The sequence below is a fragment of the Leucoraja erinacea genome, chromosome 12 (assembly GCF_028641065.1).
Source record: "Leucoraja erinacea ecotype New England chromosome 12, Leri_hhj_1, whole genome shotgun sequence".
Classification (NCBI taxonomy): Eukaryota; Metazoa; Chordata; class Chondrichthyes; order Rajiformes; family Rajidae; genus Leucoraja; species Leucoraja erinaceus.
The window spans coordinates 36467317-36493860 of record NC_073388.1 but is presented as its reverse complement, the minus strand read 5'-3'; the positions used below and the strand labels follow the sequence as shown (position 1 = coordinate 36493860).

The 26544-nt window shown below is 40.6% G+C and overlaps 1 protein-coding gene across 4 annotated transcripts in view; it reads right to left on the bottom strand.

Annotated features, from left to right (window-relative positions):
- Window positions 1-578: 578 nt before the first annotated feature.
- lrch2 (leucine-rich repeats and calponin homology (CH) domain containing 2) overlaps window positions 579-26544 on the bottom strand; it is a 105471-nt gene continuing 79505 nt past the window's right edge. For all 4 annotated transcript variants that reach the window (XM_055643929.1, XM_055643930.1, XM_055643931.1 and 1 more), the window contains 6 exons: window positions 24664-24759; window positions 24376-24445; window positions 18657-18769; window positions 13766-13903; window positions 6857-6934; window positions 579-5137 (listed from right to left, as the gene is read on the bottom strand). In XM_055643929.1, coding sequence (XP_055499904.1) covers window positions 5018-5137; window positions 6857-6934; window positions 13766-13903; window positions 18657-18769; window positions 24376-24445; window positions 24664-24759 — 615 coding nt within the window. In that variant the 3' untranslated portion in view covers window positions 579-5017. The remainder of the gene's footprint in view (window positions 5138-6856; window positions 6935-13765; window positions 13904-18656; window positions 18770-24375; window positions 24446-24663; window positions 24760-26544) is intronic.

Sequence of the window (26544 nt, the reverse complement as noted above, 5' to 3'; positions counted from 1 at the left end):
CTTTACCATCCATCTCCCAAAATCCAGATAAACTGATTTCAAATCATATTTAAAAATATCCTGCATATTCCCAGCCCATATCCTTCTCCTTGCAGCAATTGTAAGACTTACCTCAAAATAAACTGAATTAAAACATTAGCTTAAAAAGAGAAGTGAGTAAATTCAAGCATAAATTTCAGTATTAATAATAAAAATCCCCACTAAAATGTTAAACTACGATTAGCCACTTGAAATAAATGTCGTAAATTCTAAGTTTTGTACCGTTAAGAAAACTATTTTTTGACAGCACCAGCTCCAAAAGACCATTGACACTCAAAGATATAACCTATCCTATTTCATTGCTGTTTTCCACTGGTGGACTGTAAATGCCAGCAGCTTGTTATGACATTGCCCACCAAAAGCTTTGAAAATAAATTAATTTGCATTGAATAGAAAAAAGATTGAACAAAACCTTCTCTTAAACACATAATTGTAATGTATAATTGTACATATCATTAAATAGGTTAGATACCCTATTAAAGCAATGGGGAACAGGTGTGTGGGGGGGGGGGGGGGGGGGGGGGGGGGGGGGAGAGGGGGAGGGTGGCAAATTTAACAAACCATTTAAAAATACAACATCTTTGATGCCATGCCGGCATCAAAACCTGGTCTCATATTCAGATAAATTCTGTTGATCTTGGCAAACCCAATGAAAACGGTCTGAAACCAATTCTACAAATGAAAATCGAGTTACATTTGACTGCATCAATGTCAGCAAAGATGTAATAAATTTATTGCAACATAGTATTTTTATGAAATAAATTTTACAGAAGCTGATGGGAATTAATTCACTCAAACTATAATACAATTGTTAATGTTAGTTTATATAAATTAAGAATCAAAGTGCCTGAGGATAATCCTTGATCAAACTGCTGTAAAATTGAATGTTTTTGCATGTGCAGAAATGTAGACACAAACCTTGTACAGGCAATATTCATTTGTATCAAATCAATAAGTACAACATTTCATGATTTTGAAAAGTCATGACGAGCCATTAACATTTCTCAAATTAATTGTTTGTTTTGTCAGTTATGAAACAAATCACTTCAAACCACTGCCAATAAAACTATTGGGCTAAATTTTTTTTACACTGCAAAATTGTTGAATTTGTTTCAACTTTAGAATCAGTCAAATATTTTCCAATGATTTTTATAATTATGCTGGAATGCAAAATATTTTGTGGCCTGTATACCTAATTTCAACTTTGCATTTAATCAATGATCTAGCTCTTAAAAATAACTAACCCAGGCAGAGAAGTCCAATGGTAAACTATAAACCTAATGGTAAATAGAACTAGTATAGATAAGTACAAAAGGCAGCATGGACAAGATGGACAGAAGGACATATTTCTGTGCTGCATAACTATGACTGAAAAATGCTGCTCAAAGAGCCCATACACCAAATTCTTGAGTTTATGTTTGCAAGCTAAATTCCCTAATCCTCCTTTCACGCCATGCTCAACTTATCCCATGACCTTAACTGGACCTCAAACATCAAAGTTTCAGGGTTGTTTGAAAGTTCATGGTCATACAAATAATAAATGATCTTTAAACCATTTTAGTTGTAAAATGGTTTAATAGCCATCTTGACAGAATGCATTTTTCCTCCGATGTGGAATTATGTGTATAATTTCTCAAAAAGATTGGACTCCAGACCTAGTACAAATTAACACATTTTTGCGAGAAAGCTGGATAGCATAAATCTTTATCTTCATCTAAAGGTTGCTAAAGTTAATTGGAAAGGGATTAGCAGGAATTACAATGGAGCAGCAAAGGCAGGAATTTATGGGAATAATTTGGAAGTTGCAGGATTTTTTCATCCCAGAGGAAGAAGGATTCTAATGGGAGAATGAGGTGACCATGGCTGCCTAAGGAAGTCAAAGACCAAATAAAACTAAAAGAGAAGGCACATAATATTGCAAAGATTGGTGGAAAGCTTTAAAAAAAAAAAACAACAGAGGGTAACTAAAAAGGCAATACAAGGAGAAAAGATGAAACTAGCCAATAATGTAAAGACGATAGCAAAAGTTTCTTCAGATGTATAAAGTGTAAGAGAGAGGCAAGAGTGGACATTGGACTGCTGGAAAATGCACTGGAGGAGTAATAATGGGGAATAAAGAAATAGCAGATGAATTGAATACGTTTTTTGCGACAGTCTTCACAGCGGAAGACACCAGTAAATTGCCTGGAATTCAAGGGAGTCAGAGGTTAGTGATGTTGCTATAACTAAGGAGAAGGTGCTTGGGAAGCTGAAAGGCGAGTGTCTCCTTGACCCAATGGACTGCACCCTAGGGTTCTGAAGGAGGAAGCTTTAGAGATTGTGGAGGCATTAGATGTGATCTTTCAAGAATCACTGGAGTCAGGAATGGTCACAGAAGACTGGAAAATTGCTAACATTACTCCGCTGTTCAAAAAGGGAGGAAAGCAAGAGGGGAAACAAAAGGTCAGTTGGCCTGACTTCAGTGGTTGGTAAGATTTGAGAGTCCATTATAAAGGATGATATAATAGGACTGAAAAGGTGCCGCATGTGAGGCTGCTAAAGAAGATGAGGGACGATACTAGCATGGATAGAAGTTTGGCTGAATGCAGAAGGTAAAAAGTGTCAATAAAAGGAACTTTCTCAGGTTCGCTGTCAGTGACTGGTGGTGTTCTGCAGGGGTTGGTGTCGATGCCACTACTCTTCAAGTTGCATGTCAATGAGGGGATTGAAGGCTTTGTGGCCAATTTTGTGGATAATATGAAGATAAGTAGAGGGGCAGGTAGCGTAGAGAAAGCTGGGACTTTGCAGAAGGACAGGTTGGGATAGCACGAAGTGAAAAATATAATATAGTGCAGCAAAGTGCAGTTATGCATTCTGATTGTGGGAATAAAGGCATAGATTATTTTCTAAATGTGCGAGAGGATTCTGAAATCGGAGGTGCAAAGGGACATGGGGGTGCTGGTATTTTGGTATTTTGCAAGTTGAACAGCAGTAAGGAAGACAAATGCAATGTTAGTGCTTATTTCAAGACGACTAGAATATAAAATCAGAGATGTAATGCTGTGGCTTTATAAAGCACTGGTCAGACTGCATTTAGAGTATTGTGTACAGTTTTGAGCCTCATATCTGAGGAAGGATGTGCTGGCATTGGAGTGAGTCCAGAGGAGATTTACGAGAATGATCCAGGGACTATTGGGTCAACCTATGATAAGCATTTGACACCACTGAGCCAGTGCTTGCTGGAGTTTAGAAAGATGAGGGGACCCTCATTGAAGTTGACTGAATAGTGAAAGAACTGGATAGAATGGATGCGGAGAGGAAGTTTCCAGTAGTGGGAGAGTCTAGGACCAGAGGGCATGTCCTCAGAATAAAAGAACATCTATAGAAAGGAGACAAGGAGGTATTTTTGTAGTCATGAAGTGAGGAATGTATGGAATTTATTGCCACAGACGCCTGTGAAGTCCAAGTCATTGGGTATTTTTAAGGCAGTGTTTATAGGGAAAGATAGATCAGTCATGATTGAATGGCATGGTAGGTTTGATAGGCCGAATAGCCTAATTCTGCACCTATGAGATGAACTTATGGTGAACAAATTAAAGTATTTAAATCAAAGGGAGCATCTACATTAAAAACATATGAAAATAAATATTCAAAAGCTATTCTGTTCATGATAGAAGATAAACATGCTATGCTAGGCCTGAATGAAGAAGTTGACTGCGAAAAATAATTTATTTGATCACTTGATTGAGCGATTGTATGTGGAAGTGGCCTTGTCGGTAATTAATTTTCTTTGCATACATTTGGTTTCAAACCAAAGTGAACTGTCTACAAACATTCAATATCCGGATAATAATTTTTGTGTATGGAAAAGATTGAGATGTGACTAAAATTAAATTTCTAAAATTTCCTACAGACAGGCTTCACAATATATGAATGGGGAAATTAAGAAACATACATTTTGGATGATGATGGTCCATTAGTCTGTGATTTGCTACAAGCTGAATGGTCTATTCAATTCAAGTCTTTTATACGACATCTGGGCGCAGCTCGGCATTTAGTATCGTAGGATGTTGCCTAAGTACCTTTCCCATGCAATGATCAAAGCTTTACAAGTTTTTATTATCAGCATACTTCATATCCTGTTTTGGACAACTCCTTTAAATTAGGGGCTAAGGGGCAGTTTCACTGAACTAATAATTGAGGTTTCCCTTGGTTAGAATAAACATAGTACAATATAAGTCATGAATGCATCCAGCCCCTTGGTGCTAGATGATAGAAGCCAACCTGACCTGCATGCTCAAGGAATTCAAAGTAATAAGTCATGAATGTTTGAGACTTAAAAAAAATCCTTGGCATTCAATATGTAGAAGTTCTATATGAAATGGCACACATAACTCGTACAGAAAATCGAATAGCCCCTAAAAAATATGAAGAGCAACCGTTGATTTGATCAATTTACAAATCAAGACTAAAATCTCAAATAGGAAGGCAACCAGTGGAGGTTAGATTATACAAAAAAAAAGATTCAAAAATTTTATGGCACTGAAAATTCATCTCTTTTCTACAAGAGTGGATCAAATGACCCCCATAGTGTACGATAAAAATATTTTTATACAACTTCAAGGAACAGGACAATGTAATAAGTATTACATTTAAATGGATGATGTCACAATAATGTATTTGCCTTATAAATCTGCGTAGAAGGAACATCTGGTATTTTTATGGTAATTGAGCAAAGACATGATAACTTATTCTTAGGTTTCCTATATGGCAGCTCCAGCAAGCCGAGTGCAATTACCGGCTAAACAGACGATTATTGATATTTTATACGTATTGGCTTAAGCAGTGTGAGCTATAAGATTGATTTGTTTCAAAAGAAAGTGCCGAGTTAATGTTATTTCTGCAAATTCGAGTTTTGAATTCAGCTTTGTTTGAACTTGGCTATAAAATGTAAACTATGAACATGATAATTTACAAATGGCTGAACAACAAACATTAGTTACACAGCAGATAACTGTATATGTTTAGATGTAGGTAGCTCAAGTAGAGCTTGCACTGTAGAACCCACTTTCACCAATCCACGTTCTTCCAATATATGATGAGGCAGACAAAGTTTATCCTTAAAAAAAGAGTAGATTAATTATTTGATCTTTCAAGTTACCTGCATGTCTCAAAATCAATTTCACCTCTTCTAGAAATTTAATTGTCGGTACCAATGGTCTAAGATATTTTCGCATTAGTTGTCAAACAACTTTTCAATTCGTTTTTTTTTTAAATAGTTCTTTTCACATATTCACTCAGCATTCAAAACCAAGACTCAAGTCTTTACTGACTTTCACTGGGGAGAAATGTTCTACATCTCATTTTTAAACCAAATGTATTTTGGTCTGTTCAATAATAAAACCAATCCGGACCAAAAAAATGCAGACACTGGATATATGAAATAAAAAGAGAAGATATGGGAAAACCTCAGCAGGTCAAGATCTGTTGAGCAAGAAACAATTAACATTTCGGGTCTCTTTCCACAGATGCTGCCTGACTGGCTGAGTTTTATCAACATTTTCTGTTTTGTTCCATTCCAAACATCCTCTTCTTCCCCAACTGGCATTCTGCAACTGCAGAGAGCAGCATCTACCAAAGGCAATGCCGTTTTTCACTAGACCAATACCAACTCCTAAAACAATAACACATTTAATAAGGAAAAAATAAAACAAAGTCATGTATAGGAACAGGTATCAAATGAGTCCTTTGACTTTATAGGGGGCATAAGAGAGAATTTATAGTTTGATTGGGGAAAATAAATTTGAAACCGATAGGCAGATTATTGGATTGAGACAGGTGTGAGTCAAAGAGGGATAAATAGTTGAAAAGATAAGCTAGGTAATTGACTTTTAGTGTAGGGGGTGGAGGATGTGCTGACTGAACTGAAAATATTATTTCACAATGTTATGCAAACATGAACTGAAAATATTATTACGGTGATAAAAAACAATGTTTACCTGCAAACATTAAGATCTTTGTTTCAAGATTGGTGTTCAGCAAAGTCAATTCGGCTGGAAGATTAAAACTCATTGACCTACGGTGACTAAAAAATTCCAAAAATGCCACCTTAAATAACTACTAAAATCATGGCAATTGGAAAAGTCTTTCAGTTCAAAAGCCAACTTTCCCTAATTTAGTTTAACACTGGATCAAGTCAATTTTACATAATGACTGAGAACTATCAGGAGGAAAGATCCATGAACTTGGGGGGTATGAGCTCAGAGGGGTTAAAAAGTAATTGACCTGAACATCATTAGTTTGAGGAGATACCCGTTTCATTTTTAAGGCATAAAAAGAATTCCAAAATCCCATTGTCAATAATAGAGAACTATTTCTACAATTATTTTATCAATTACAAAAGCTACTTTCAGTGCATGAAGCCAGATTTCTACCCGACTATTTGAATTTATGGATCACTTAACACAGATTTTATTAATGAACTCAAGTCTTCATTTTTCATAATGACAGTGAGAACTATCAGGAGGAAAGATCCATGACAAAACCCAGTATGGTCAAAAAAATATTTAAAATAACCAGCTGGAGGATGGCCTCATATAGGATGTGAAAAAAGGAAATCATATTTGAAAGGGCTTGTAATAAGGTGATTTTTCTTCACACTGCCTATTTGATGAGGCATTAATAAAAATAGCCACAAGAATTTAAATATACACTCTTTCAGCTGCCAATTACAGCAGTGTGTTAAATTCTAATCTTTTTCAATGTAAACAATGTTAAAATTGTTCTTTAAGGGCATTATTTAACTTAAAATGGAAGAATCACGCAATCAACACATTACCTCTGGAACTCCTAATTTTCTGCAAACCTCCAAAAAATTTTCAACGTTTCTTCTGCACTTTGCCATACTCAGTTTAGGCTGGAGAACAGAAAAAAACTAGGTCAATATAATGCATTCTTCTTCTAAGAAAGAGCATTCAAGATTATAAAACTAATCTACCTTCATATCTGGTAAACATTACCTGAAGAAATAACGCATCTGAAACAAACTGTAAAAATAAAACATTTAAAGCACTATTTAAGAAAATTAAGAAACTCCAGATTTGTAAAACTTCAAGGTTTTGCATAAATTTATAGTTTTCCAAATGAATTATTGTCTATGTACTACTTTAGCAGTTATAAACAATTTTGGTAGCCGTGCAATGCTGAAAAAATTAACCCAAACATGAGGTACTGAAAATTAATCAAGGTTTACAAATAAAAGCAATTTTTACACCATTGTTTTATTCATGAAAATGATTGTTTGTGCAGATATTCATTTTTGAAAGGAAATTCAAGCTTGTTTTTTAGATGATCAGAAATCTGTGACAATTATCAAAATTTCCACTGCAGGTTTCGATGTCTGGCTGAGATAATAATCATGCACTTTATTTTTATCTTATTCATTTCCCTTCCATTTAAATAATGTTAAGTTAATGCTGAACAATAAGTAACTCCAGTCATAACTAAATTACATATATATTATTAGGAATGTAATGAAAAGATAACACGATTTAATTTCCACTTTGGAAATCAATGAAACAAACTAAAGGGAAAAATATGCAGAAATAGGTTGTTTTCACTAGGATTGAAAAAAAAAGCAAAACATTTGAGCCACTTTTATTACAATAAATGGACTATCTCAACTTATTCTTGACTATCATACATCATCTTCCCGCCTTGATAAAATACACCTCCTCGCAAAATGCAATGGAGTTTAACTGAGACAGATAGTGCTGTGGCACATAATGATATTCAACATTTCTTCTGGTCTTTGAGAAGATTAAGATATCTAAAACTACTTAAGCATTGAGTGCCACAATTAGTGTTTGAGAATAGTGAGAACATTAGCGGGAAATTCCCGTCAGAATTAATGTTTTCCGAAAAATATTAGCAACAAATCCCAAGCTGTGCATCTGAAAGCAGTTTCTTTGGCCCTATGGTTGAACATAGTCCTAGAATTTATACAAAATAAGATTCACTTGTAGTATTTGTAACTCAAACTGTCCTATGATTCTGCTTCCTTGTATAACATATCAGATTTTCACATTTCCTATGTGTAAGATTGGAAACTCACTGGAGTTAATGTAATTAACTTTTCTGCAACCAATTTTCAGGAGGCCTTCGTAGTATTACGGGTTTAAACGGGTTCTTTTCAGAATGGCAGGCAGTGACTAATGGGATGCCGCAAGGCTCGGTGCTGGGACTCCAGTTATTTACAATATATATTAACGATTTAGACATCTCCAAGTTTGCAGATGACACAAAGCTGGATGGCAGTGGAGGATGCTATGAGGCTGCACGGTGACTTCAAATAGGTTGGGCGAGTGGGCAGATGCATGGTTATCCAGTTTGGTGGCAAGAACAGGAAGGCAGATTATTATCAGAATGGTGTCAGATTAGGAAAATGAGAGGTGCAACGAGACCTGGATGTGCTTGTACATCAGTCACTGAAAGTAAGCATACAGCTACAGCAGGCAGTGAAGAAAGCTAATGGCATGTTGGCCTTCATTGCAAGAGGATTTGAGTTTAGGAGCAAGGAGGTCCTACTGCAGTTGTGCAGGGCCTTGGTGAGACCACACCTGGAGTATTGTGTGCTATTTCGGTCTCCTAATTAGATTTAGCTCTTAGAGCTAAAGGAATCAAGGAATACGAGAGAAAAAGCAGGAACAGGGTACTGATTTTAGATGATCAGCCACGATCATATTGAATGGCGGCGCTAGCTTGAAGGGCCGAATGGCCAACTCCTGCACCTAATTTCTGTTTCCAAAACGTTTAAGGAAAATCAATATATAAATCGTTCCCTAAGTGTAATCAATATACATTGAGCAGTTTACACCTATTTAAACTATGAGAAGTTGGAACAAAACCCTTCTAATCAAAACTTCAAGTGAAACTACTCCCATTATGCAACAAAAAGTTAAATCATTGGCAATGCTATCAATCTTGTAAATTTGACTATACTCACATCAAGGCTTCTGAAGGACTGACAAAGAACAAGCAACTTAAAATGTTAGTTATGGATTTGTCATATGAGAAGGGCTTAAAAAGGAGAACTTGGTTTCAAAAAATAATCAGAGTGAGGTGAGATTGTATTTTTGAAAGATCAACAAATGAAGTCAAAGGAAGTGGCTTGAGAGCAGTCAGTGTTACGGTCGAAGAGGTGCTGTTGGTCCTATCGTGTATGAAGGTAAACAAATCTCCAGGACCTGAGCAGATGTATCCGATGATATTGTGGGAAACTAGCGGGGAAATTGCGGGAGCCCTAGTTGAAATTTACCAGTCATCTTTATCTACAGGAGAGATGCCGGAAGACCGGAGGGTGGCAAATGTTGTGCCTCCATTCAAGAAGGGCTGCAAGGAAAATGCTGGAAACTATAGGCTAGTGAGCTTAACATCAGTAGTTGAAAAATTACTGGAGAACATTCTGAGGGATAGGTTATATAGGCATTTAGATGGACAAGGGCTGATTAGGGATAGTCAGCATGGTTTTGTACATGAGAGGTCGTGTCTCACAGATCTGATTGAGTATTTGTAAGACATGACCAAAAAGGTCGTTGCGGGCAGAGGTGTAGATGTTGTATACAAGGACCAGCAAAGCAGTCGACAAGGCTTTGCATGGTAGGCTGTTCTGGAAGATTAGATCACACGGGATCCAAGGAGAGATAGCTGAATGGATTGAAAATTGGCTTCACGGAATGAGCAGAGGGCGATGGTGGAAGGTTGCTTCTCGGACTGGAGGCCTATGACTAGTGGTGTGCCTCAAGATTCAGTGCTGGGCCTGTTACTGTTTGTCATCTATATCAATGATTTGGATGAGAACATACATGCCAAATTAGCAAGTTTGCTGATAATACAAAAGTGGGTGGTTTTGCAGATAGTGAAGATGGTTGTGAAAAATTGCAGCAGGATCTCGGGCGATTGGCTGGGTGGGCTGCGGAATGGTTGATGGAATTTAATACAGAGGTGTTGTATTTTGGGAAGTGTAACTTGGGCAGGACCTACCATTGAATGGTAGGGCTCTGCGGAGTGTTGTAGAGCAGAGGGATCTAAGAGTGCAGGTGCATGGTTCCTTGAAGGTCCAATTGCAGGTAGATAACGTGGTCAAAGAGGCTTTTGGCACATTGGCCTTCATCAGTCAGAGTAGTGTTTACACGTTGGGAGGTCATGTTGCAGTTGTAGAAGATGTTGGTGAGGCCGCATTTAGAGTATTATGTTCTGTTCTGGGCAGCATGTGATAGGAAAGATGGTGTCAAGCTGGAAAGGGTACAGAGAAGATTTACGAGGATGTTGCCAGGTCTAGAGGGTCTGATCTATAGGGAGAGGTTGAATAAGCTGGGACTCTATTCCTTGGAACGCGAGAGGATGAGGGATGATCTTATAGAGGTGTATAAAATCATGAGAGGAAGAGATTGGGTAGATGCAAAGAGTAGGTGAATCAAAACCAGAGGGCATAGGTCTAAGGTGAAGAGGAAACAATTTAATACAAGGGTTCAAAACCTGGGGTAAATTTCACCTATTCAGGGGGTAAATTTGTTGATTCTGAATTTGTACATATTTTTTCTCATTGACTGACTCTGCTCGGTTCTGGTATACTGGTATCTGTTCATAAATATGTGAAATAACATTGTGATATGCTATTAAAGTTGCCAGGGGTAAATGGGACGAAAAAGGCTAGGAACCCCTGATTTAATAGGAAACTGAGGGGGAAACTTCTTCACTCAAAAGGTGGTGGGTGTATGGAACAAACTGCCATAGGATATAGTTGAGGCAGGGACTATCCCAACGTTCGAGAAACAGATGGACAGGTACATGGATAGGACAGGTTTGGAGGGATGTGGACCAAATGGGTCCACAGAATAGCAGGACAGCAGGCAGGTGGGACTAGTGTAGCTGGGACATGATGTCCAGTGTGGGTAAGTTGGGCCGAATGGCCTGTTTCCACGCTGCATCACTCTCAGTTATATGGATGGACTAATAATAAAAAAGGAACAGCCAAAATCTTGCCAACAAATTCCTCATAAATGCAAAAAGAATAAGGCAAAATTGGAAAATTGAAATTACCCTAGTTATAATTGGAAAATCGAGTAAAAAAGGCCAAATCTTTTAGTGTGCAAGCAGGATACTTTTTTAGCTAGCATATATTAAACTGAATAAGTTTAAATTTGTGTCATTCTGAATTAAATTTTACAAATGAAGCTGAGAAGGTGGAAAGAACATGAATGGGAGAGCATTTGTTTTGGCAAGATGAATTCAGGAACCTTAGGACTGAAAAATTGTAGCTGTTGAAAAACCGGATGAGCTATCCTTTTGACAGAGGAGCCAGATTGAAGTATTCTTGAGGTCCCTAACATAGAATAAATTGGATGGGCTATTTCCTCCAAAAGAGGCCTCAAAAGAAGTATTTAAATAACCAGTATAAAGATTGGAAGGGATATAAGAAAAGAAAGATATACAGTATGGATTTGGAACTCACTACCTGAAAGGATAGTAGAGGCAGAAACCCTCATGGGGAGAAGGCAGGAGAATGGGGTTAGGATGAAGAGATAGATCAGCCATGATTGGCAGAGCAGACTTGATAGGCCGAGTGGCCTAATTCTGCTCCTATCACATGACAATGACTTGGATATGTACAAGAAGAGCTGCAACTTGCATGGCTACATATATGGCGCTGGAAAGTTGGACTAGATTAGTCATTTTAACTCAAAAAGGCAAAAGGCCAAAAAAAAAAGCACAAGGACTACACAATTTAAGAAGGGGTCTCACCACCAATTCTCAGGGGTTTAAGGTGGAGATTGACAGATTATTAAATAGTAAGGGTGTCAGGGGTTATGGGGAGAAGGCAGGAAATAGGGTTGTGGGGGAATAATAGATCAGCCTTGGCAGCGTAGACTTGATGGTCCGAATGGCCCAATTCTGCTCCTGGAACCTATGAAGGGTAATCAAGACAAGCATCAAAGGTGCTGATCTTGTAAGCAAAATCCTCATCCCATGAAATTACTGAATAAAAATGTGAAATATGAAATATTTTGAAAGAGTAGATCAAGGAAGATTGGTTTAACTGTTTGGCAAATTGGTATGAACGAGTCACAGACTCTTCAGTGAGCACTTGGGGAACATGGAGCAATGGAGCAAATTTGGAATCCATTAGTTGAGCACAAGTTATCAACATGGACTGTTTCACCTGAAGCAAAACTAGAATCTCTTAATCAAAATTGGGCAAGGACTTTACTAGGTAAAATATAGAACGGTAGAGAACCAAAATGGGGATGAGACTGGAGATGACAGTCTGATTCTCTATTGATTGTTTATTTTGTAATTTCTGTCTTTCCTGTAGGCAAATTTTGATATCAAGTTGCTCATAAATCTTAAGATAAACATCGCTTTATTTCATTGTTACACTTAAATAGGTTTATTTAATTTAATTTATTTCTCTGCCTTTCTGAATCCTCTCCCCATTTAGAAAAAAAGATAGGTGGAGGGACTGGTAGCAGGGTCTGCATCTAGCCTGTCCAATCCTTTAAGAGGGACTGAGAGAGAAAGCAGTGAGTCTCTTGAAGGACTTGGACAGGTTAGGAGAGTGGGCAAAGAAGTGAGAGATAGAATACAGCGTAGCAAAGTGTGTGGTTATGCACTTTGGCAGTCAGAATAAGGGTGTAATTTTTTTCTAAATGGGGAGAGGATTCAGAAATTGGAGGTGCAAAGGGACTTCATAAAGATATGTCCTGCACTGATGCAGGATTCCCATAAGTTTAATTAGCAAGTTAAATTGGTCGTAAGGAAGAGAAAGGCAATGTTACCATTTATTTTAAGAGGAGTAGAATATAAAAGCAGGGATGTAATACTGAGGCATTACAAGGCATTAGCCAGGCACTGGTCAGACCGCATTTGGAGTATTGTGAGCCGTTTTGGACCCTATATCCAAGGACGCATGTGCTGGCATCCAGATGAGGTTTTCAAGAATTATTGGGGTGACATATGATGAGTGTTTGATGGCTGGGCATGTACTTGCTGGAGATTAGAAAGATGAGGGAGGACCTCATTGAAACTTACTGAAAGATGAAAGGCCTGGATAGAGTGGATGTGGAAAAGATGTTTGTGATGGAGAAGTGGGAGAGTATAGTGCCTCAGAATAGAAGGACACACCTTTAGAAAGGAGATAAAGGGTAGTGAATCTGTGGAATTCTTGCCACAGATTGTGGTGGAGGTAAAGTCTTTGGGTATTTTTAAAGCAGAGAAAGATAGATCAGCCATGATTGATTGACTGCATAGACACGATGAACCGAATGACCTAATTCTGCTCTTGTGACTTACGAATATAGACACTCATGAATAAAAGAGGGGTTAAACTCTGAATGGAAAACACAACACTTCAATACCCCCTTATTTTAAAGAATTCATATAAAATTATTCAATATATTTTAAATTAAATAGACGCAGCATTTTAACAGCATTTGGTGGTGGAAAGGATTGTTGTGAGCTTTAGAACAAATAAAATGCTTTGGAAGTGCAGCAGTAAATTAGATGCAATTAGAGCATAGGAAAATAGCCTCAAAGTCAAAAGGAAATATGGGATTAATAAAATCTTCATGGCATCACAGAAACGTTATGATGCAAGTCTATCACATACCATACCCAAGATATAAATATTGCCTGAATTGATATGATATTTGTCAATTATAACATTTGCATTTACTGTAGATGCACTTACCACTGCTGGTGATGGGACATGAATGCTGGCCACTGATCGTGGACGAATATGATTGGCAAGATGGCACAGTACCACGCCATCCATTAATGCTGCACCTACGTCTTCTGGTAAAATAACTTTTAACCTTAATTCAAGGTTCTGTTTAAGGGGAGAGGAATAGCAATTCACTTTAAGAGCAATTCATTTGAAGAGCAATTATTTATTTCTCTTTAAGCATAAAACACATGCATAAGAAATGAGGTTACAGAATTTTTCCCAAAAAGAATTTGGAGTACAGAATGAAAAAATACAGTGTCCTCCATAATGTTAGGGCCAACAACCTATCATTATACAGAAACATTGCTGTAATTTCTACATGGTGCAACCAAAATGTATAAAAATGGCCTCTATTAAAATCTGACAATGTGCACTTTAACGACATGCAATTTCTTCTATTACAAATCTCAAATTGTGGAGTACAGAGGCAAATAAATAAATGATGGGTCTTTGTCTGAAACGATATGGAGGGCACTGTAGATGAAAAACATAATATGTTTTACACATGTTAATTTTCCCTTTTCCAGTTTCACTGATCGAGTCAAAACCTCATTACAACCCGTCAAATAGTAATTAGCAAGCAGAAATCCATAATGAGGAGGAATGCTTGAATTCCTTTGAAATGTATTCAATACATGATGACGTGATTTTCCGACGAGTGTCCAAATTCTAAATAAAATAATTTTCTGCACAGCGTGTACCGAAATTACTGACTAGAAACTGCCCTCAGAAAATGTCTTATCCATCCCTCCATGTTGTTTCCCTCCCCTCATCTATTAATATTATTTTATCTTCATATCTTCTGAACTTTCTTTCCATAAGAGGCCTGTCCCACTGTACAAGGTAATTCAAGAGTTCTCCAGAGTTTCCCCTGATTCGAACTTGGAGAATTACAGTAATAGCTGCTCATAGCTACTCGGAGCTCTTGTGGACATTTTTCAACATGTTGAAAAATCTTCACACGCTTACCACGTTTCCCGAGAACCTGCCGTTAGCGTTACGAGACGCTAAGAGACGTCCCGAGCTCCGACGTACCCGCCACTTACTTACCACGAGTTTGATTTTTTTTTTAAACTCGGGAGAACTCTTGAATTACCGCATACAGTGGGGCAGGCCCTTTACTGTCAGAGGCATGAGTGAATGGTTCCACTGCAATCTTTTAAAAATGATGTAGATGGAAGCAATAAGTGGTGGCTTAGGTGCAAATCAACCAGCCTGTTTTATCCTGGGTAGGTTTAGGAATGTTTTGGGAATTGCTGTCATGCAACCAGGTGGGCAGTAGTCAACCCAACTCCTGATGTGTGCCTTGATGCTCTACTCAGTCAAATGAAACCTTAATGTCAAGGACAATCTCATGCTATCATTTTTACAAAACAATCATTATGAAATTCAGAGAATACAGATCCTGAAAGATTCCAATCTGAATATAAACAAAATATTTACTGGCAAGTACTATTTAACATGTCTTCACAATGTTGCCCTCGCCAACCTCAGTAAAAATAAAAATAATCAGCTGCATTAGATATTGTGTGGACAGAATATTCCTTGGTGATTTCCCACTTTTATGGAAAAAAGTTGCTTCTGTGACCAATTGATGCCAGCTTTAGAGCAGGCTTCCTCCCCACAAGCACTGAGTACTGTTGATCCTTGAGAGTACTGCTGCATATCTGTGAGAGAGCATTAGGAAGAAGAAAGCAATAAATATTTTTTGCTTCAGGTTGGTTCCCTCATGGCATGCTCCTAATTCAATATATCAGATTTGTCCTTCAGGACTCAAGTCAGTGGCACTGGGCACTTTTAATTATGGAAATTAGATTCTAGCTTTACTATCCCCAGCATTTTATGGTCTCCAGAGTTTCTGGTCTATCAGCTCAAGGGAGAAAAAATACCTTCCTTTTCCATGTTTGACCAGATACCCTGAGTTAATGCTGAACATTATTGGGTCATTTCCTGTGTGACACTGTTGAGTTTAATGTAGTTGCATGGAACAGGAGAAACCTGTGTATTATAAACAAGCCTGTTAAACTGCTGCTCAAATGCCCTTTGGCATGGCTCTTCCAATTAAGGGATACTGCAGAAGGTTTGGTTTGGTCAAGGAGGGTTTGGCATGAGTCAACTGGGCTGGGCATATCTTTTATTGCATTAAAGTCTGGTGGCACCCCATGTAAGGTGGTTGATTTAGGTTTTATATAATATTTTATGTAAAATATATACACGATGTATCCGTGTCCTCAATTGCTGCTCCACATCACCGCATGCCACAACATTCTGTGCGTTTAGCTACTTGGAGTGGTACCTAATATAATTGGGCTCCAGGTTGTTTAATGGGCTCCAGTAACTCGCCCACTCCGACACCTCCTCAACATTAGTGTCTCGATGGCGCCACCTCTGTACTCGGCTCAGAGCTACCAGCGACGACGGGAGCTGCATTTGAACTTGGCCCAAAGCCACTGGTGTTGAGGGGAGCCGCCTGTAAATTTGGCCCCGAGCCACCGGTAAACTCGGCCCTGAGACATTGTCTAAACCGCCAGGTGTGGGTCAAGTCTCACCTCCCGCTTCCCCCCGAAGATTGGGAACCTCTTCAGGGTCAGCTGCGGGAGGTGACTCCCGAGGCACAAAGGATGAAGGCCTGGAGAGGAGAGGGATGGCTCATTGACAGACCATACGAGTGGCAGATGCGGTTGGGCCATGGACAAACCGTGGAGATGCTGCTGCAATTTGACAACCACCCACTTTAGTGTCATATGCAAACTTACTAATCATGCCTTGTACATTCTCATCCAATTCATTGATATATAACAGCAATTAGCCCAGCACCGAACACTCAGACACACCACTAGTCACAGGATCAGTTCAAAAAGTAACCTTCCAGCATCATCCTCTGATTCTTTCCATGAAGCCAATTTTCTATCCAGTCAGCTATCTTCTTGGATTTTATACAATCTAACCTTCCAGAGCAGCCTATCATGCTGCTCTGGAAGATTATAGCCCATCTCCCTCCTATTCATTTCTATCCAAATATATTTTAAACATGGTAATTATCCCTGCCTCTACATCTTACCCTTGTGGGTTTCATCACACATCCACCATCCTCTGTGTGAACAATTTGTCACTCATTCCCCCCCTCCCTCCTCCCAAGGTATATTTTAAATCTTCTCCTCGCACACAATACTCCATTTGTGGTCTCACCCACATCATGTCTCCCTAATATGCTGTCCCAACCATTGTACTCAGTGCCCAGTCTGTTAAAATCAAGCATGCCAAACATCATCTTTACTACCTTGTCTACCAATGTCACCACTTTCAGGGGTCTATTCTATTTACTTGTGCCTCCAGGTCCCTCTGTTATATGACACTATCCACAGTGCTGCCCTTTACTGCGCAATTCCTGCCCTGGTTGAACTTCCCAAAATACAACACTTGTCAGAATTAAATTCCATCTGCCATTGGCTCACTTTCCAGTTGATTTGCATCCTGTTGTAAACGTAAATAATCTTCTTCACTTTCCACTTGGTTAGATCGGTGCCGGTGAGCAGGCCGTGGTCTCGCCCCCTAAGCCATTGAAGCCATTCCGTGCAGTTTGCTGATGGAGACTCTGCAATAGCCTGGCGATTGTGCGGTTGGGCTACTGCTGAAGGGCACACAGAGGCGACACGTGGATCGAATCAGCCCTACAATGTCACAGAGAGGCAGTGGAGGACACCGACAGTGTCGCTATGCAGGCCACGATAAGACCCTATACTTAAGAATTTGAAACTCGAAGGGCACAAGAAGGCGCAGGAAATGTGACAACTCTGTATTGTCAGTGGTCTACTATTTATGCAGTACAATCATTGTACGTTTGTACCTATTGTGCTTAAATATAGAAGATAGACACAAAATGCTGGAGTAACTCAACAATAAGTATGACTTTACTGAAGTGTATGCAAAACAAAGAATTTCACTGTATCTAGGTACAAGTGGCAATAAAGTACATTGAACCATTGAATGAACAAATATGCCAATGGGTCTGATTCCAAGCTGTCTAACTATAACTATACCAAAAGATGTTTATGTTAAATGTTATTTTCTTGTTGCTTTTCACTTAGTATGGCTGTATGGTAACTCAAATTTCACTGTACCTTAGTCGATTAAGTGGCAAAAAACACAAACTTGAACTTAATCTGCAAACTTACTGACTGTGCCAACTTCTTTCTCATTCAAATCATTAATATAGATGAACTCTTGTGGAACCAGCACTGATCCCTGCCACACACTACAGGTCTTAAGCCTCTAATCTGATAAACCCTTTACTACCACCCTCTGACTCTCAAAACAAAGCCAATTTTGTATCCAATTGGCGAGCATACCCTGGATTGAACCTTCTGGATCATCCTACCATATGGGACTTAAAGGCCTTGCAAGAGTCCATAGCAATAACCATATAATATAACCATATAACAATTACAGCACGGAAACAGGCCATCTCGACCCTTCTAGTCCGTGCCGAACACATAATCTCCCCTAGTCCCATATACCTGCGCTCAGACCATAACCCTCCATTCCCTTCCCATCCATATAACTATCCAATTTATTTTTAAATGATAAAAACGAACCTGCCTCCACCACCTTCACTGGAAGCTCATTCCACACAGCTACCACTCTCTGAGTAAAACAATCATTTGTTTAAATCCCCTTGCAAAGTTCAGGCAATGAGCACTTTGTTTTCTATAGATTAATCTTTGTTTCATGTACTTGAAACTCTAAACCTTTAGATAATTGTTCAGTAATTAAATGGTTCTACTTAATTGCCTATTTTTCTAACATGGCTAATTGAAGACATGCTGATACGGAGAAATAGTGTCATGTGTTTCACCTGTTTAAGATGCCTAATTTGTTCCAATTCTTCTCTAATGTGTTCCATCCTCCTTCGAATAGTAAATCCCGGATCCATTGATTCAAATTCCTGGCGAGATGGACGCGTGAAAGCTATTAAAAAGAGAAAACGTTCCAGTAAGCTGAAATCATGCCATGCGGGCAATGACCCTAAAAACTGTGTACCGGATCACACTTTGCTGAGTCCAGTGTTTCTAAATACTTCGAACAAGTCCCAACCTGTTTTAGGTGCAACAGGAACTGCAGATGCTGGAAGATCGAAGGTACACAAAATTGCTGGAGAAACTCAGCGGGTGCAACAGCATCTATGGAGCGAAGGAAATAGGCGACGTTTCGGGCCGAAACCCTTCTTCAGACTGATGGGGGGTGGGGGGGGGAGAAGGAAGGAAAAAGGGAGGAGGAGGAGCCCGAGGGCGGGGGGATGGGAGGAGACAGCTCGAGGGTTAAGGAAGGGGAGGAGACAGCAAGGGCTAGCAAAATTGGGAGAATTCAACGTTAATGCCATCAGGATGCAAACTGCCCAGGTGGAATATGAGGTGCTGTTCCTCCAATTTCCGGTGTTGCTCACTCTGGCAATGGAGGAGACCCAGGACAGAGAGGTCGGATTGGGAATGGGAGGGGGAGTTGAAGTGCTGAGCCACCGGGAGGTCAGGTTGGTTATTGCGGACTGAGCGGAGGTGTTCGGCGAAACGATCGCCCAACCTACGCTTAGTCTATCCGATGTAGATCAGCTGACATCTAGAGCAGCGGATGCAGTAGATGAGGTTGGAGGAGATACAGGTGAACCTTTGTCGCACCTGGAACGACTGCTTGGGTCCTTGAATGGAGTCGAGGGGGGAGGTGAAGGGGCAGGTGTTGCATTTCTTGCGGTTGCAACAGAAAGTGCCCGGGGAGGAGGTGGTACGGGAGGGAAGGGAAGAATTGACAAGGGAGTTGCGGAGGGAGCGGTCTTTGCGGAAGGCAGACATGGGGGGAAATGGGAAGATGTGGCGAGTGGTGGGGTCACGTTGGAGGTGGCGGAAATGGCGGAGGATTATGTGTTGTATTTGCCGGCTGGTGGGGTGAAAGGTGAGGACCAGGGGGACTCTGCCCTTGTTGCGAGAGCGGGGATGGGGAGAGAGAGCAGTGTTGCGTGGTATGGATGAGACCCTGGTGCGAGCCTCATCTATGGTGGCGGAGGGGAATCCCTGTTTCCTGAAGAACGAGGACATTTCTAATGCCCTGGTATGGAATGTTTCATCCTGGGAAAAGATGCGGCGTAGGCGGAGGAATTGGGAGAAGGGGATGGAGTCTTTACAGGGGGCAGGGTGGGAAGACGTGTAGTCCAGATAGCCATGTGAGTCAGTTGGTTTGTAGTGTATGTCGGTCAGAAGTCTGTCCCCTGCGATGGAGATGGTGAGGTCAAGGAATGGTAGGGAAGTGTCGGAAATGGTCCAGGTGTATTGGAGTGCCGGATGGAAGTTGGTGGTGAAGTGGATGAAGTCAGTCGGTTGTGTGTAGGTGCAGGAGGTGGCTCGAAAGCAGTCGTCAATGTAACGGATGTAGAGGTCGGGGATGGGGCCCTGGTACGTACTGAACAAGGATTGTTCAACGTACCCGACAAAGAGGCAGGCGTGTGCCCATAGCTACGCCTTGTGTTTGGAGGAAATGGGAGGTCAAATGTAAAGTTGTTGAGGGTGAGGACCAACTCCGCTAGGCGGAGGAGAGTGTCAGTGGCTGGGTATAGGTTGCTCCTCTGGTCGAGGAAGAACCGAAGGGCTTTGAGGCCATCCTGGTGGGGGATGGAGAAGTGTAGAGTGTAGAGTGACTGGATATCCACGGTGAAGATGAGGGGGTGAGGACCTAGAGAGTGGAATGCGTGGAGGCGGCGGAGGGTGTCTGAGGTGTCTCGAACATAGGTGGGAAGGGATTTGACCAAGGGGGATAGTATGGAGTCAAGGTATGTGGAGATGAGTTCGGTAGGGCACGAACAGGCAGAGACAATGGGTCTGCCGGGAGAGCCGGGTTTGTGGATTTTGGGGATAAGGTAAAAACGGGCCGTGCGGGGCTGGGGAACGATGAGGTTGGAAGCTTGGTCGGGCAGGGCGTGGGAATTGATGAAGTCGGTGATGGTGCTAGATATGGTGGCCTGATACTCATCAGTGGGGTCATGGTCCAAGGGTAAGTAGGAGGAGGTGTCCGAGAGTTGGCGCGTGGCCTCAGCTTGGTAGAGATCGAGGCGCCTAAGTTCGGATAAGCAACTTGATCAGCATAGACAAGTTGGGTCGAAGAGCCTGTTTCTCAATAGTGTTTTTATTGTCACATGTTAATTGTTAGCACAGTGACATTATTTTCCTTGCAAACAGTCCAATAGAGTATAGGTCTATGACTCAGAAGCTAGTTGCAATCTGGGATGCATTGTTGAGGTGAAGGTGGGTACTCTCAGAACATTTATCTGGATGAGCACTTGAATTACCAAGGTATAGTGCACACTTCCAGATTCAGGGGTAGTTTTTTTCCAGCTGTTATCAGGCAATTGAACCATTCTGTCAACAACTGGAGAGTGGTCCTGACCTACTATAGACTCTCGGGCTATCTCTAATCAGACCTTACTGGACTTTATCTTGCACTAAATGTTATTCCCTTTATCATGTATCTGTACACTATGCACGCCTCAATTTAATCATGAACTGTCTTTCCGCTGACTGGTTAACATGCAACAAAAGCTTTTTGCTGTACCTCGCAGGCACGTGCCGTCACGGTGGGCGAGGTAGGCACTGCCTACCCTGACTAAAATTATAAAATGGTAATTATTAAATATGAATAGATAAGGCACATGAGAATTATGCCTAACTAAGAGATCGATCTCTGAGGTAGGCATAATTCTCCCGTGCCATTCATCCACAATAGTAACATGCGAAAGTATGTGCAGCTCACGTGCAGTCTACGCTGCTTCAAGCCTTCAATGACAAGGGGAGCTAAAGGCAGCTGAAATTCTGCCTTTGCAGTGTGGACTGCGCTTGTGCAGCAGCCTACTGCGCAAGCGCAGCGCAAGTTTCTTGGCAGGTTTTTCAAACATGGATTGGCATTATCTTAAGAGTATCTTAAGAAACAAAGAGAGAATAATGGAGTTTGTGTACAAATAATGTGGTAAGTAAATTGCTTTGAGCTATATGTTTTTAAATGCCGTATTTCCCTGCAATGAAGACGCTATTTTTTACCCAAAAATAAGGCACGAAAATTTACCTGCGTCTTGGAGGCCGAAGCTTAGGTTGTTAGCCAAGAAAGATAAGACTTGGCTATCCCCCAGTACAGCAACATCAAGAACAATGTTGCTGTACTGAGGGGATAGCCAAGTCTATCCCTCATTGCTGGCAGCTGATGGGAAGTGTCTGTAAACTGGGAAGCGGCTGTAAAAGGACAATGCTGCTGGGAGGGGGAGGGAAAGTGTTCCTTTCACAGCGTGTGGGGAGTCTGGCCAGGGGTAAAGTTGCGGGGAGGGCAGTAGAATTGAGAAGGAGGGGGTCGGGGATCATCCCAGAAACTCATTCACCGTTGCCGCGACACTCCGGATGCGGAGCCACCGCATTGTAGCTCAGGTGGCTGCGAGCGGTCGCCGGGACTGCACAGCGGAACTGGCCGCCACCTCAGCGCCTTCTGCCAGCTCGCTCACCTCTGGCAGTGCTCTCCATCTGAATAACTCTCACCTGCCGCTCGCCGGCCTCGCTCATGTCAGCCGCTTCCCACAAATCCTCAAATTCCGACTGCCACCGGGAGCAGGACATGGCCTCACTTGCTGCGCTGGATGACACTGCATTACATTCACTGCCCGGTCCGTGTCTTTCAATGTAGACCGGACAGTGAGGGGACCAGCTCAAGAGCAAAGATCATAGAGCGGAGCGGATCAGTGGGCAATGGATAACAGGACAGCGGGCGGTGGAGCTTACTCCTGTGTCAGCGCAATCAAGGGACCAATTGAGGTTACTTTAGGAATCGGCAATTGGAAATGGAGCAACAATTTGCGTAAATAGATGTTAAGGATTATTTTTTGGAGAAGGCAGCTTTAGTAATAGATTTGATGGAGTTAGCATGGCTTGAGATACATTGTGAACTAACACAGATGTCAAGAATGGAAGCTGTTTGGTGGACATTTCAGTGGGAAATCAAGGATAAAAGACTTGGAGATCTCATGAGAGGTTACAGATAAGAGCATGGACTAAACTGCGTTTCGTTACGTCAGTGGAGTTTGTTCGGAACTAGACTAAAGTATAACCTGATTGGATACAATGGAACATTATTTATCTCAGGAGGGAAATTGATCAGCCAATAGTCATAAAACACAAGATACTTGAAAAATTAAAGTGATGAGTGGAAAGGATTGGGGATGTGCAAATATTTTTTTTTTGGTGGGGGGGGGGGGGGGGGGAGAGAGTCAGTCAACCCAACAACAGAAGGGGGAGTAGTTGTACAGTTTAATAGCCACAGGGAGGGGGAATGCAAAGTTACTTGACATTTCTTGAAGTATCCTCTCTGCATCAAATTTGGCTAGCCTCATCAGGAATGTGTACTTTTCAGTGTCAATCTTCTTAATCCTCTAAACTTCAATCAATACAGACCTAGTTGCTATGCAACACAATCCCACCTCAGATCTGGGTCCTGCTATCCCAGAGATTATTTCAGTGAACCTTCACTGCACTCCCTCTGAAGCAAATATATCCTGTGTTAAATAAAAGCCAAAACTGAGCACCCTCAGATTTTAATTGTTGAAGTTTCATACTTTTCTTTCCTTTTGCTCTCAAACTAATTACTTTCCCCATTCATATGCGAGTTAAAAATGAACTTGCCCATTCTAATTTACACTTCCTTTTCAGTCCTGGTTTAATATTCTTTCAATGTGATACTCAAATATTTCCATGTTTACACAGAACTTCAATGTCCAATGTTCCTAGCAGCAACAGCTCAAGATCATACTTTTAGCAATTTGACACACAAAAAACTTAAAACTTAAATGCGCAAGTTCAATAAAGCGAAACCAATTTTAGACACATTGCCACAGCAAATTATGGTCCATAGTCAATCACAGCACAGTAAGTTAATGAAGCGTTTAATGTTGTGAAATATCACATTCAAGTATAAAATGTTTCCCTGATATCACATTTTTATTGGAAAGGTTAGTGGCACCCTTATATCTTGAGGTAATACTAAATTTTCTGCCATATCTAAATACACTGCCATATTTTGTAGTATTCTGTCATTTCTCACAATTATTTATAAGAACAAAGAAACAATACATAATCTACTATTTGAATTCTATTCAAAAATATAATTGAACAAAAATACAAGTTTGCAAACATAAAAGGCAAGTTTTCAAGTCTGGGACTCATAAATATAACTTCAGTTGTTCTCCGTCACAACAACGTTTGCCAACCACAAATTTGACCACAGTGTTAATTCACAGACTGCTGCTTTATAAATTTGTTCTAGATCTTTAGATATATAGCCCATTTACGTGCTATTGAGTCTTTGAACAGTCATTATATCTACATAAAATGATAACGATAACCACATTTACTGGTACTATATCAAAATTACCTGTAAATGTATTGCAAAGATTAATTTTACAGACTAATTTCCAACCTCAATATTTACAGGTAATAATGTGAAGCTTAACATTGTGTGAAATAGGGAGTAGGATTCTGAGGAAACAGCATACAACTTACCAGATCGAGGCTTGAGACCAAAAGGTACAGCTGCGGATGGTGCGGAAAAGGCAACGGACCTGCCTTCCTCCTGTGACAGGACACAATGTTTAAACAAATATTTTATTTTTGTGAAAGCCATAACTGTAGAATTTTCAAAGAGACAAAGTTCAGCATTTCATATTTTAAAAAAAGTTACTGTATGAAATTTCTATTGGATTAGTTAATTTGCAGTAAGAGTATTCTAATGAATGATCTTGGAATATTTAGAAAGGCAAAATAGAAAATGTATAAATGCAGTTACGATACCTCAAACGATAGGCTACGTATAACCTGGACAGAAGGTGAAGAAGATATGATCTGAGCAGATGCTGCCGAAGGCATGGATGTAGTTTCAATATCTGACTGTAATGGTAAAAACATGCAAATATATCAAGATATTTCATTAATTGAGAAAAGGATAGACATAGTACTTTCAGTACACTATGTTTTTGTTCTTAGGACATCCACGGCTCAATTGATTATCTTTTAGGGAGAAGTTACCCTCGAATACAAAAACCTAGTCTGTTCTTACAATGTAACACAGAGGAGTGCCACAACAAAGGAACTACTGTCCAATAAATATAACTATAAGACCTCATGCCATTATTTGGAAGAACATTAGATGAACTGTCTAAGTCCTGGCCAATATTGACTCCCAAATGACACCAAAAAGATTTACATCATTAATATATTTCGTATGCATGTCAGTACAGGTTCACAACCTTTTATCCGAAATTCCGAAAACCGAAAAGCTCGAAAACTGAACATTTTTTTCAGGATGTCGTCTGCACACCAAAGCTCGCGTTTGGCGCCAAACCTGACCCGAAACGACCCACGGTCAACCCAGGTCTGTACTACTGTAGCTACTTAAACATCTGTAAATCATTGCTTAAATGTTACTCAGTTAATTTGGAGGTCTTTTATGTGGTGGGTGGGGGGGGGGAAAGGGGGAAACTTTAATTCTTAGTCCCCTACCTGGCCGGAGAGGCACCATCCCTCCAAGCTGCTTCTTCGCCCCGTCCTCGCGGCCTACCATCGAGAATGGAGCGGTGTTTCCTGTCGGGACCGGCCGGGCCTACAGCTTTGGCGGCGCAGCTCTGGGATACCTTACCGGGTCGTCGTGCGGTAAGCTCCGGAGCACTGTGGCCGCCAACTCCCAACATAGCGGAGCTCGGGCTGCAGGCGTCCAGCCGCGGGCAGCGCTGGATTTGGAGCGCAGCGGAGCCAGGGATCAAGTTCGCCGGGTCGGAGCGGCGCGGCCTGAGGGCTACAAGTGCCCTGGTCTCCGGTCTCCGGGGAGGAGGCAGCCTCTCCAGACTTTCCAAGCCGCTGAGGAATTGTTTCACCCGACGCTGGAGTTCCATCTTTCACGGCAAGAGGGCCCTGAAAATCATCGGACTGGCTACTGCATGCAAGTATATTTTCATGTGTTTAGCTTAGTTTGAGCCTGTTTATGTTTAAAGTTTTACTTAATGTTTTATCTTTTTTTTCATTATTTATTTGGGGGATTCAAGAATCCCCGAGCTAGGCCACCTAAGGCCATGTAGCCCCGCTAGGGTGACAAGGGAGCGCTACCTCCCTCACCGAGTAACTGCCGGGATCGGGGCGCAAACTCGCGATCTTGCGTCCACGAGCCGAGCACTCTACCACTGAGCCCCTGTAATGTTTTATCTAAAAAACATTAAAATCTACGCTAAAAATCTTCCATACCGAAATCCGAAAAATTCCGAAATCCGAAAAGTGTCTGGTCCCAAGGTTTTCGGATAAAAGGTTGTGAACCTGTAGTATATTTTAATCATAAGATATTGAATTTTGGTTTTAGATGTATATTGAGGTATCCTGGCAATATGAAAAACATATCAATGCGAGTCAATTTCTTCACCAAATGAAAAAGCAAAAGGAGGTAACAAAGAAAATGTTTTAATCCCTTTCCTTTCTATGTAGAGATCTGCCATTTCAAATATCCAGATCTGGGGGTTCTGAAGAATTGCAGAGACTTAGGGGTGATGTTTCTTTTCTTTTTCATACTATAAAATGATTAATAATCAGCTTGACATTCTTCAACAAAGTATATTCGGATTATGCATTCCAATCAATTCTAATACAGAGGCATGTGCAATAACTCATTTTAATGAATGTGACAAGTCT